Source organism: Dromaius novaehollandiae, chromosome 14 (assembly GCF_036370855.1).
Source record: "Dromaius novaehollandiae isolate bDroNov1 chromosome 14, bDroNov1.hap1, whole genome shotgun sequence".
Taxonomy (NCBI): domain Eukaryota; kingdom Metazoa; phylum Chordata; class Aves; order Casuariiformes; family Dromaiidae; genus Dromaius; species Dromaius novaehollandiae.
The window spans coordinates 3215748-3228671 of NC_088111.1; the positions used below are offsets into that span (position 1 = coordinate 3215748).

Genomic DNA, 12924 nt, shown 5'->3' on the forward strand with positions numbered 1-12924 from the left:
GGGCGCCAGGCCACGCCCTCCTCCCCCCACCACTTTCCCGCGCGGCGGGGCTGGGGGGAGCCGCCGCCGGCGCCATGTTGGCCCCTGGCCCGGGCGAGGCGGGAGGGACCGGGGAGAGGGGGGAGAAGGGGAATTTGGGGTTCCCGTCCAAGCAGAATGGCTGCGGGGAAGCAGGGGATGCAGGGCGCGGTCCTGGCGGGAGGTGGGGGCCAGCCCCACAACTTCACCTTCTTGAAAGCAGCCCATGGCTGGGCAATGGCCTCATGGGGCCTAATTCAGAGCCGCCTCGCCCCGTCCAGGCGCCGTGAGGGGCCCACGGCGGCTGGTGGAAGGCATCCACAGGGGCTGGGTCAGGGGCCCCACACCTGGTTTCCCTGTGAGCCTCCTGCAGCCTCCACACCTTGGGCTTTGCCCTCCATCTGGCAGGCCTGGTATAGAAGGAAGTTGCTCTGGAAAGTAAAATAGAAAAAAAATGAGTCTGGGGTCTCTCACTTCTTTATAAATAACGTTAAAAGTACATCCAGTTTGTCTGGAATCCCCTTTCAGGGCTCTCCTTGCAATGTATTTGGCTCAGACTGGATGAAAATGTATTTGACATCTTTTTGCAGTGAGATGCTGCTTTTGGTCACTTTTTAAAAGCCTGTGTTTAGCACAGGACAGCAATGATAAGAAAAGCATACTTTCATTGTTCTGAGACAGTTACAGTCATCCTGCCTGGATTCAGGTGAGTAAAACTCATGCCAAGGGTTGCTGTCCCCACCCCACCCCGCAAAGAAAATAAGTATATAAGCACTGTGGGTTTCAGTAACACAGTAGCTATAAGGTATTTTAAAGTAAATTATGCTTTTGAGCATGCCCAAGATAAACAGCATTCTATTATACACAGATCCAAATTTATTATGAAGTTACAAGTCGTACGCTCTTTGCTGCAGCTTTTGTCATGACAGTCAGTTATCCTTGCTCACTTTTGGGCTGGCTGGAGCAAGACCTTGGGCACCCAAGAGGATCCTTGTCTGTGCTGGCCCCACCCTGAAAGGGGACAAAAAGCCCCAGCTGCCAGGACTTTCCACCAAACGGGCCTGCAAAGGGACAGCACTGAGTTTTGCATTTTGAAAATGCAGTTTCTGCCATTATGGGCTGGATTTTCCCTTTTAGATCTTCACATCACAGTGTTTTTTCCCATATTTCGCAATACCTGCTTATTGTTTCTCACATTCCACCACTTAAACGATTGTCTCCTACTTTCAATTCAGTCTGAATTGAGACAAGAGAGCAATTTAACCTGGAGCCACTGAGCAGCTGCCAGATGTAGAGTTCACCACTTGTAGCACTCACACAAAGCAGAAACATCTGTTCAAAGTATGTGAACAGAGAGGCTGTGAGCCTGTTTGAACACTCGGAGATGCAGTGCTGCAATGGACTCTTTTCTGATTTACACTGCTAAATGCAAGGGAACAGACTTCTTTTACCTCCTCACCACCCTCAATATTCCCCGTCCGTGTTTTTCTGTTTATAGGCTTGCATTTCCAAAGTCAGTCTGGGTTCATTGACCCTGCTGTGTTGTTGGTTTTTTGCACATGAGGTTTTAATAGCTTCTTTCATAGAGAAGCAAAGATTTCACCCTTAGCGTAAGTCTTTCAGTGCAGGATTTTACTACAGGCTAATATGGCAAAGCAGGTTAAGGCAAAACAGCTAGAAATGGCACACGTTGAAGCACTGACCCATAATACAGTTAGCAACTTCTCTCTAGAAGCATTTTTTAATACCCCAGGGCACCCAGATTTGCTGACTATTTGATTCATGCTGCCCCAAATTCCTGACATTTCTTAAGCAAACCACAGGACTAGGAAGTAGAGATTCTGTCTTCTGATCCTTTTTAAGGCTACTGCCTTTGTTTTTTTGAGGCAAGTCGATTAATTTCTTCCCCGCCTCTGTTTTCCTGATCAGTACGGTTTAAGTTTAAAACTCAGCTCCCAAGGGAGAGAGGGATTTGCTAATTTTATAATATGCTATCCAAGTGCTAAGCATTAAGCAAATAACTGCTCTAAAATGAGCACCCAGATTTTATTTCCTATATAATGATCCAATTAGCAATCATTTAAGGAAAAATTGCTGGGTGTGAATATACTGGCTCACAGAGATTTGTTGTTACTAGTAGCATTAGCTGCTTTAGAGAACCAGAATCCAGATTTAGTGCCAGCAAGCAGAAGCATGCACAAAACGCACCAAATCCAGCCAAGGTGAAGGGCACTGCTCATCCAGTGCTTGGCTGGACGACAGCCTACATCCATCACCTGCCAGAAGACAAATGCTACTGTTGTGCAACCTCCCTAAGCTCCATCCATCACTGTCCAGCCAGGGTTGGTTTTATTTTTTAAAGGTGGGTGTTAAAACCTCACCTGACAGTGAGAGCTATCAAACATGGAACCCCAGAGAGCTGTTTTGACTCGATCCTAACAGAGCCCTATGAGCAGGTTTAGTCTCTCCCAACGACTGGTCATACATAGCATCCTGAAAGCATCCCCTGCCCTGCATAGCCTCTCCAAGCCCACTAACATGTTCTGCAGGGCACGGTCAGCAGGATACCACCTCCCTCCCCGGGCTCTGGCTTCCTTGCCTTGGAAGCGGCTGTGCCTGGTTTCCAGAAGATGTTGACTTGGATATTGTCCAGCTAGGGAGGCAGAACTGACAACAGCTATAAATATATTTCTGAATCAAGGGAGGGAGGAGTCATTTTGTCATTTCTTCCCCACACTGGGGAGGGATCTGGAAAAATAATATTCCCCACTTTTAGGGAACCAGAGTGCCTTAGAAAAAGCCCCAGAGCAGAGACCACATCTTATCTATGTGAAGGGCTATGTAAGTAGACAGCACTCTCTAATTGTTTTAGCAAATATTACTGCCTCAGCATGGCTTAGCTGTCTGCAGGAAATAGAATATTACTGTATCAGAGTGACTCGGTGCCTGAGTCATGCGACTTTGACTGAAAGACTCACTGAGTTCAATTTGTTTTCCTGTTTCTAGCAGTGCTCTCAGTTCCGCATCAGTCTGAAAGGATTAACAGATCCACCGCGCCAGCCTTCGGCATGGGCACAGGGCTGTCTCCTGCCAGGCTTCAAACAAAGCAGCGAGAGACTTGCTGGGATAGCCAGCGTTTAACAGGTCACTGCACAGACGCATGTCTCAAGCCAGATGGAGGGCACGGCTTTGCAATAAACACTGCCCTAAAACAAGACCTAGCAGTAGCATCTTTTGCTTTGTTCTGATATTGCCTTTCCTTTGTTTGAGTGCAGTTCTGGCCTGCAAAATCTGAGCAATATTCAGTCACTTTCTGTTTACAGATATGGTTTGCCCTTTGATTCTCCTTTAGACAAAAGCAGTTTAACTGGACACTGAAATTGTGTCATTTTAGAGAAACTGAACAGCTACACAGTTAGTATCAAACACCCCATTGCTCTCAGTCTTACCTACTAGGTCCTAGTGTGACTTGCCATTGACTGCATTACTGCACTAAGCTACATCTCCTCTAAAAACAGAGGGGATGAGCGCACGTCATGCCGTGTTCAGGTGTTTAGTGAACATACAGAGCAGGCTTGAGTTATTTGTGGGGCACTACAGAGCAGGCTTACATATTTAAAGCAGAATTCACCCAGTACAGAAGAAAAGAACCCATGCTTTGCATACACAGCTGCACAGAGAGAGAGAGAGAGTGGGGGGAATAAAAAAAGGTTTTATGTACAACTTTGCCCAGTGTAGTGAAGCAGAACCTGGGAGAAGCATAGGGAAAGACCAAAGTACACTCAGCAAAGAGCACCCTGTTCCCTTCCTAGTCTGCCACTGAGCAGGGCTGACCCTTGAGAGCAGTCACAGGTAAACTCTCACAGCCACTTTGGAGGGCAGGATGACCCTCTCCCAGCTGCTACACCAAAAAAGCCTGCAGAGAACCAGGTAAGGCTTGGCCTGCGTTGCTTACGAATGCTATTACCAACATCTTTCTGTCACAGAGCAACTTTTTACCAATACCAATCCTCTAACTTGCCTTACAGTTTCCTGCCTAATTGCAGCAAGGTCTGGAGGAGGTTCTGCTCTCAGACCCCCATCCACTGTCCTTTGCAAGTCCACTCCCTGAGAATGAGAGTGGGACACTTAAAAATTTTACTCACCAGGAAAGTTTCAAGAGAGGAAATGCATGGGAACTGCTAGGCTTCACAACAGGCTTTTATAGTCTCATTAAGTTCTCCTTAATGAGAACTTCCTCACCTGCTCCAATCTCCCTCCCATTCGTTTGCATCCACCCTTGTGCTGCTAGTACTTTCAGTGCTGTCTCAGCTTCCACTCTTTCCTCCCCTGCATCTAGCATCCTCTGTTCTTTCCTCTTCACTATTCTGAGCCCTCGTTCTGCTTCCTTGCTCTCCTCCAGATCCCAAGGAGAAAGTACCTTCTCCTCTTGAGCTACTGCTTGCCATGTCCTCGTCAGCTGGTTTCCTCACCGATATCTCTGCAGCTTCTCCCAGCTCGAGTCATCTGCTGTTCTCTCCCTTTCAGAGCAAGGCAGCAACAGCTTTTGTTGAGTTCCCTGACGTAAGTGCTCTCCAAAACAAACCTCCGTGGATTTCACTGTAGAACTGCCAGGCACAACAATGATCCACTGCTGTCAAGGACCTACTGCATGCCATCACGTGCCCCAGGCTTAAACTCCTTGAGATTCTTGTTACATCCTTGTCTAAGATCCTGTCTTACAGAAACAGCTGTATCACAGACTCAGTTACACCATGGTTATCCCTCATTATGATTAAAATACCATGTTTATTTTCTCTTGTGCTAAAGATCTAAGAACATCCTTACCATCATGCTAGACTCTGCTCCAGCCAAAACTGTAGCACTGGTCAGGTGTCATTTAGACCTATGATTGAATCAGGACAGGATACAACCATGCTCTAACTGGATTCTGCCAACAAACTTTCTCTTTTCAGCATACAGACGTCTGTCTTCCCTCACTGGAACTGGCCTAACAGAATTCTTCCCATCGACATCAGCTAGTGAAGGACCACCTTTCCTTGCTACCTTCCTTGAAGGACAGCTCTGGGCCGCAGCTCCGGGCAGCGCCGTTTCTGCACTAAGGTGCCACGGTCTGCAGGGTTTTCCGCCCGAGGGCTCACCATGACAAAGCTTCTCACCAAAAATCACCTGCCACGTCTTGCTGAGCTCTTCACCAAGACATCTTAGTCATACTATATAAACCTTGCCCAACAGCAAAGCATTAATGAGCTCATCAGACTGCTGACTCCGGTCGGCTAATTCACACCAAACACTACCACTATCAAACCTTGCTTATTCTCTCTGCTCTCTGCTAAGACTCTCCCCTTGCACAGCCTGAACCCAGCATGCCCTCAAATGGTTCTGTACATCCCAGCCCTCTGCTTGTATAAACTGGGCTGTCCACTCCTACGCACACGCGGGGAACGGCCCCTTGGCGGCACCAATCGGGGTGTCACGCTGGTCAGGGCAGTGGATCAGATGTGTTTCTCAATGACTGCAAACACCCAGAGTTCAGACTGTTCCAGCAGCCCAGCACCACCCCTGCGATCGCATCTGCAGGAACCTTGAAAACAAAGCTGCGTCAGAGAGGGGCAGAGCTGCCAAGGAGACAGTCAACCTTTTTTGGAATATTTGCACGCTTTTGGAAAACGTTTTCTCCTTTTTCATTCAAGCTTTTCTGGAGAAGCACGTTACAAACATGAATACCAGGGAGAATGAATCGCCTGCCTTCTACTTAGGAATGAGGGCCATTGTGATAATGAGAGTCTGAATGTGAGAGAACTCAACACAATGGAAGATTTATCTTGGAACCAGTCCCTTGGCAGCTTAAACCCATGCTGATATCAGCACAGTTTCTCATTGCATAAAGACTAGGGACCAGACTCTGGATGACAGAACCATTTCTATCTCGAGTGCATCCTGTTAACACAGTGATGGCCGTGAACAGTTGGTTACCATTGATAAAACTAATTTCCCTTTTTCTTCCCCTCTTTTTATTTTGGCAAGTGTTCTTATAAATGACTGTTTCAAAGCTTTCTAAGTCCCTTCCCTGTCATGCAAGGAGACATTCAGTTTTATGAAGACACCCTATTTTGTTTAGCAGTAATAATATGCCACTTAGAGTAGAGCCAACCTCTGCGAGGGATATTGCAAGAGAGAGAGAAGAAAGTTTAGTCTCTGCCCTGGAGCTGAATGGGCTTAGCCCCTGAAACAGAGCTGCTGTGTGAAAGGTGGTCATGGGGCTTGGCTGTGATGCCTGGGAGATGTTCACTGCAGGTTCGTTACCTGCTATATTCCAGATGAGATGTATATGAGTAAAAGAAACACCTTGCCCTGAGACTGGTATCCCCCATTTCCTGGCCTGCAAGGTCCCAGGTACTTGCAGTCACCAAGCCGAGGAGCAGTGCAGGGGCTTGGCTCCCTGCAGAACGGTCCAGGGAGCTCAGCACCCTGCAAGCAGTGAGCAGGAATACCTATTGCACAGAGATGCTGCTGGTCTTGAATCATGAGCGTCGGCCTGTGGCTTGGAGAAACGCTACCTGTTAAGAACAGTCACACCTGCTCAGCCTGCCGGCACCCCTGGGGCTTTCTAAAATCAGTGTTATCCCACCCGTCCAGCCACGGACATGGAGGCGAGGGACACCTGTGTGCACTGATGCTGAGTTACTTGCCTTAGACCACACTGACAGTCTCTGCTTTGGTTAACTCATGTTGTCCCATGGGAACCCCATACCCACATTGGATGTCCAAATGACCCAGCAAATTGCTTTCTTTCCTACCTCAAACTAGGTTAATGCTTAAAATCCTTGTCTTCAAGGGTGCCAGGGTGATGAGGGAGGCAGGGCAGGAGGCCAAGGGTCAAGTCCAGAGGTCTCAGAGGCTCTTGTCACAAGGAATTATATGAGCTCTGTAAGCAGATGAGGAAAACCAGAGAGAGCAAATGCTGGTGTGCACAACCTTGACACCGCAATCGTTGCTATAGTTTACCACCAGGAACAAGTAAATAGCCTCCGAGTTGCATGCTGCATAGCAAACATTGCAGTTTTATCTGGATGACAGGCAGAAATTTGTGGCAAAGGGTAAATCTCTCAGTTCGCTCATGCTTGACATACAAATGGTGTTGTTACATTCCCTGATCTCAGCACAATTCTTCATGAATTTAAGGTTAAGTACGTACATGCCGGTAGGATCATGACCTTCATTTAATATTGCACTGCCCAGCAGACCCATAATCAATCCCTAACTTGCACAGATGACAGCTCCTGCTCAGTAATGTCAGCTACACAGAATAGTGAAGTATGTCTAAATTCATAAATTTAGGCTGGAAGTCAGAGATTTTCCAGCCATCAGAGCAATGAGGTTCCACAGCAGCTTTCTAGCTGGAAGAATGGGACAAACAGCAGCTGGTGCCACTTCACAGGGAGATTGGCCAGGTCAGGAGAGGCCTGTACGATACAATCATCTGCTCGTTCAGCCGTCCTAGGACAGGGTGGGAACGAAAGCACTTCAACGCCGCAGTCCCCTTTCACATGACCAAAACTTTCCACTATAAAAATTAAAGCAGTTCAGAGCCTGATCAAACCTGCAGAGAAAACCACCACCTTTGTCCTGAGCAGTTTGCAAACACAAAGCTTGGATAGATCAGTCCAGACTGCCTGCTCTTCTCCCACTTCTCATCACTGGTTTTCGAACGTACCAAAGGGGCTGCCAGGACTGTGGTCTGGCAATCAGACCCACGCGGACAGAGTCACCCAGACAAATCCCCGCGTCGAGCTCGAGTCCTGTCTGCTTCAGTCTTGGGGGAGTTTTGCTCCTAACACCAGTGGTTTCCACATTCTGGGTATTCACATTTTTTATCTAGTTGTTTTATTGCTGAAGACAAGCATGCTCAGTCAGGTCGGATCACCAAGTGCTTTATCACACAGGCAACACAACAGTTCACAGGCTGCGTACATTTAAATAAGTTTAATGGGGTTTAATACTCATTCACTAGCAGTACCAAGTGTCAGATTGCAGCTGCTTAAGGGCCAGAAATATGTCAAACACAGACACAGACAACCATTGCTCAGAAATAGGCATGTTGTACATCAAACCCGAGTAACTGGAGCACAACCAATAATCCAGCCTGCCACACGTCTGGGGAGAGAAAAGATGAATGTTTTACTAGATAGTCCTGACCCTGCAAAAATACACACAGCCATTTAATTTAACTTGAATTATTTAAAAGACACATTTTTGAGAGCAAAGTTTTCTGGCCAATACGTCCACCACAGCTAGCGGAAGCCCCTCCGACTAGCAGACTTTGCTCGGGGCTGTTTGTCCCCTGAGCAGGCCGCAGCGGGGACATCTCCCGGCTGCTGCAGGGATGCCGCGGCTGGCAGCTCGAATGCGGGGTCCGCAGAGGCTGCGCCGTGCAGCCATCCCCTCCCTGGCAGCCGAGCTAACTCGCTCAGAAACGGGGGAATCTCTGCACGACGCTGCCTTGTCCCATTTAGCCATATGCGCTATGAGCAGGCTGGATCCCGTTGCATGTTCAAGTTGCTTTTTCTTAATTTTATTCATTTTCTCCTTAAGCTTTAGTGGCCTGTGTGCCAGACAGGTATGATACCTCACATGGAAAAAGATCTTTGCATTTTCTTTACTGATTTATGTACACGGGACTTATGGAATAGCTCTTCCTTCCTCCCACTCTCCTCCGGACAGCAGAAAGGCCGGCACAGCCGCAGAAAGGCCGGCACAGCCGCACGCCGCCGCCGCCGCCGCAGCGGGTCCCAATTTTGCCCCCTGGTGGAACCCCAGAATTTTTGCATCTTGGCCGAGAAAGGCTGCTGCGAAAATTCGGCAACTGCAGGGAACAAGCTCTCCCAGCAGCTCACTGTGGGCGTCACTGCAGTCAGGTGAACCCCACGGAGATGCCAGAAGGATTTGGGCTCGCCTGCATCACTCTGGTGCGTAGGAGGTGGCCTGGGCTCGGCTAGGCAGAGGCCGTTTCTCACGGGCAGCAGCGGGCAGAGCATCCCTCCTTGGGAGTCCCAGGAGGGGGGGAAATAAAGAGGTCGGCCAGTGGATTCACAAACTCAGTGCACATAAAAGATCACCTGTTAACAGCTGCAAGCTGTAACAGATCAGCAGTGCGGAAGCGGCCAGGTCTGACATCCAGCAACCTCCACCGTGCTGATGGTTGCCCTCTTGGCACGGCCAGCCAGGGGGACATTTTGCCAGGGGTCCCAAGCAGGGTGACAGACAGCTGGCGAGGCAGGGCAAAGCTCCCGCAGGCTTTATGCACAGCAAATGGGCACAACGGACGTGAAATACTCTGAGCCATGCTTGGTGCTGATGAACACAGCTGACAAATGAGCACAAGTGGCAGAAAGAAAGCCACACTGGTCTGTTATGCAAAGGAGGTGTCACATAGGTATGATGGACCACAAAGGGTGGAGAAGACAGGTACAGTGAAATGGGCAGCAAAAGAAGGGCCATGAGGAGTAAAATGCTGCTACCTTGACTTTCCCACCCTGCTGCAACTCTGGCCAGGTGTTTCATTTCCTTGATATATGAAGTCATAGAAGATTTGAGATACCTCCAAAATGTCAAATCACACTTCGTTAGCACCCATAGCCCTTTTCAGACCCCAGTCCAGCAATTATAGCTCTGAAATGAAGGGAAACTGCAGAGAAGAGAACTGCTGCTCTCCAACGAAGCCAGTGGTGCAGCTTCAACACGCTCAAGCCCTCGAGACCTCCGCTTCCGAAGCAGACCTGGACTTGCGCCTGCTGGCCAGGCTGGCCAGGACGGACTCCTCGCTGAAGGCCCCTTCAAAGGCTGACAGGATGGACTGGCGAAACTTGTCCTTGAAATCCGGCCCCACAAATACGTACAGGATGGGGTTGATGCAGCTGTTGAAGAAAGCAAGGCTGGAAACCAAGGGGATCCCTATGTAAAGGGCCATTTTCATCTCATGGCTGGAGGAGTTTTTGGATATTTCCAGCAAGGAAAAGACATGATAGGGAAAATAACAGAGGAAAAAGGAGACTGTGACAGCAATAATAATTCTGTATGGCTTCGCGGAGTTGGCTAACTGCCTCCTTTTCAGCTTGACAGCGATGATGCTGTAGCAGATGAGAATCACTGTGAAAGGGATGAGGAACCCGCATAAGAATCGTGTTATAATCATCGCTTTAAGCCGCATCCTCCACAGCCGACGTGTTGCCTCGGACGTGTAGTCATCAGACAGTGCAAAATTGTTGTAGCAGCTGGTGATGTTCCTGGAGCTGACGGCAGTGTCCCGAAAGACGAGGTACGGGGAGCTGAGGAGGAGAGCCAGGACCCAGGTCCCCAGCGCAATCCTGGCCGCTAGCTCCGGGCTCCTGTGGTTGTGAGACCACACGGGAAAGGCCACAGAAACGCAGCGATCCATGCTGATGACCGTCAGGAGGAAGACACTGGCGAACATGTTGAGGAACGCGATGGTGCTGTTCAGCTTGCACAGGAGCTTCCCGAAGGGCCAGTGGAAGCCCAGCGCGGTGTAGGCAATACTGAGGGGCAGGAAAAAGGTGAAGATGAAGTCGGCGATGGCCAGGTTGAGGAACCATACGGAGTTCACCGTCTTCTTCATCTTGAAGCCTGCAATCCAGATGACGAGGCCGTTCCCAGTCACCCCCAGTAAACAGGCGATGCTGTACACCACCATGGACAGGATATGCATGCTCTTCTGCAGGCCGGAGTAGTGATCGTGAACGGTGGTATTCTCAGACAACTCGGTGGGAGAACTGGCAGAAAAGGGAGCAGGGGAAGAGGAGAAGTTCTCCATCACCCGCAAGCCAGAGTCCTGAAATCGCAAAGGCACACACTGCTGTTATCTGCAGCTCCTACAGCTCAGGTGAGGTGAAAAGCTTTGCTTAACTACTGCACACAAAATACATATACAAAGACAGAATATATCCACTTTATATAACTTAACATAACTCAGTAACAACCATCCTTCTCTGTAATGGCTGAAAGGCTTCAGGATGGCAGAGGCACAAGGAAATTAAGCCATTTGAATGAGATCCCTGTAAACCAAGACAGAGGGAGAGAGAGAGAGTCCGTGAATCCCTTGGGTTGGTCTGATCCTAAAGATGCCCTGGAAGTGATGGCATCTGACAAGTGCCAAAACAGCCCATGGGTAGAGGAGACATTTAAGCAGAAGCTCAGCCACCAAGCTGAAAACTGAGAGTCCTACTGCTATAAGCAAAACCTGGGGCTCCATCAAGACAAAAGCAATTCCACATTTAATGAGAAGTCCCCCAGATCCCTGTGAAGCTTGTCACCACCACTGAACACCAACCTGCTTTCACTGAGAGGTGTTTTAATCCAAGAAATGATAATAAAAAAAGATTTTTTGCTTGCAACTCCTTTCACCTCAAAGGTGGCCCATTGCAGCCCAGGGTGCTGCAGTGCAAGAGCTGGCATCACCCAGCATGGCCTTCCCAGTGCCACATTGCACCAGGAGCTGGAGAGCTGCCACATGGCCATGTGAACCTGGCACTGCTCTGCACATCACAGAAACCACCTCAACCAGAGAAACCAACTCAGGTACCGCCGTCCGTATCAGTGGTGGCAGAACAGCTCCTCCATAAACTGCCTACAAAAGCAATCAGATGGGCTGACAGCAGAACCAGGGAAACCCAAATCGTTGCTGCTGCAAGGAGTCTTCTTGGGATGCTCAAGGACAGATTAAGATAGCAAAAAATCTGGCCAAAGTGATAAAGATTAGGTTAAAAAAACATTGCTTCAAGAGATACCTTCTAGGTACACGTACTTTAATAGGCAGAACAATACTTAGTATAATGGTCAGCCATGTGCCCGTGAATCACCCTCCCAGCAAGCTCCCAGTTTCCCTTGCCCCTCCTGCCCGCTCCAAGGCCCCTTATCGCAGGTGCACGGGAGGACTCACCGCAGCGTCGTGCTCCTCGCTCCAGCGCCGCTCTGCCCGCGGCAGCTGCTCTCACCTCCTGGCTGCCTCGCCTTTGAGACACTGTTCCTCTCTGGCGTGATTCAGTGCCTCGTTTCATTTTCCCATGCCTTGGGACCATGAGGAATTTAGTAGGATCACTTATTCCCCAGTCCTGTTCCTCAATTTATAATATAGCAAATTTAACCCCTGAATCTCTGCCTGTAGCATGGGTCAGGTTGACCAACGCCGTTAGCTAACTTGACTTCAAACCACAGAGGAAACAAGGCCCCTCTCCTGCCTATGCAACTTATCTCTGAGCAGTAGCTTCACTTCTCTTGAGCATCCAGACACCCCACTGGGCATCCGGGTTTCCACGCTGCAAAGGGGAAGGGGCAGGCGCTGGTCCCCACGGCAGCAGTGCCTGGCTCTGTGCACGGCACGCTCGGCTGACGGCATTGCGCAGAGCAGCAGTCCTGCCACGGGGCCTCGCAGGGAGAGGGAGGGCAGGGAGGACCCCACAGCTGGCTGGGAGCACCCGATGGCTGGCAGGGTGGCCAGGAGCACCCTATGGCTGGTGGGGCTGCAGCTGAGGGAGGGCACCCACCAGTTGATAGGGAAGCCGGGAGCATCCTCCAGCTCGTGAGGTGGCAAGGAGCACCCAGTGGCTTGGGTGCCAGGGCAGCCAGGAGCACCCTCTGCTCGCGGGGTGCTTGGGAGCATCCTCCAGCTGCTGGGGTGGCAAGAAGCACCCCCCAGCTTGCAGGACGGCTGGAAGCACTCTCCAGCTGGTGGGGTGGCGGGGGGCTCGGAGCACCGCCCGGGTCACGGGGCAGCGGGGAGCACCCCCCGGCTCGCAGGGGGCCCGGAGCCCCCCCGGCCCTGGGGAGCGCCTCGCCCCGCAGCGCGGTCCGGCGGCGCCCGGGGCTGGGCGGACCCAAGGTCACCCGCGC

At 50.2% G+C, this 12924-nt stretch overlaps 1 protein-coding gene and 2 long non-coding RNA genes across 3 annotated transcripts; 1 reads left to right on the forward strand and 2 right to left on the reverse strand.

Moving 5' to 3' along the window:
* Positions 1–67: 67 nt before the first annotated feature.
* Positions 68–4424, reverse strand: LOC135329917 (uncharacterized). Its single transcript, XR_010391564.1, has 2 exons — positions 4164–4424; positions 68–449 (listed from the first exon to the last, which is right to left on the reverse strand). It is a non-coding gene; the product is annotated as an uncharacterized LOC135329917 (long non-coding RNA).
* On the forward strand, positions 3487–6074 carry LOC112980434 (uncharacterized). Its single transcript, XR_003258422.2, has 2 exons — positions 3487–3948; positions 4421–6074. It is a non-coding gene; the product is annotated as an uncharacterized LOC112980434 (long non-coding RNA).
* A 1915-nt stretch (positions 6075–7989) lies between these two features.
* On the reverse strand, positions 7990–12920 carry LOC112980433 (chemerin-like receptor 1). The gene is made up of 2 exons (XM_026095272.2): positions 11975–12920; positions 7990–10867 (listed from the first exon to the last, which is right to left on the reverse strand). Exon 2 carries the CDS (start codon positions 10847–10849, stop codon positions 9764–9766), a length of 1086 nt encoding a protein of 361 aa, XP_025951057.2. The 5' UTR covers positions 10850–10867; positions 11975–12920; the 3' UTR covers positions 7990–9763.
* Between the last annotated feature and the right edge of the window lie 4 nt (positions 12921–12924).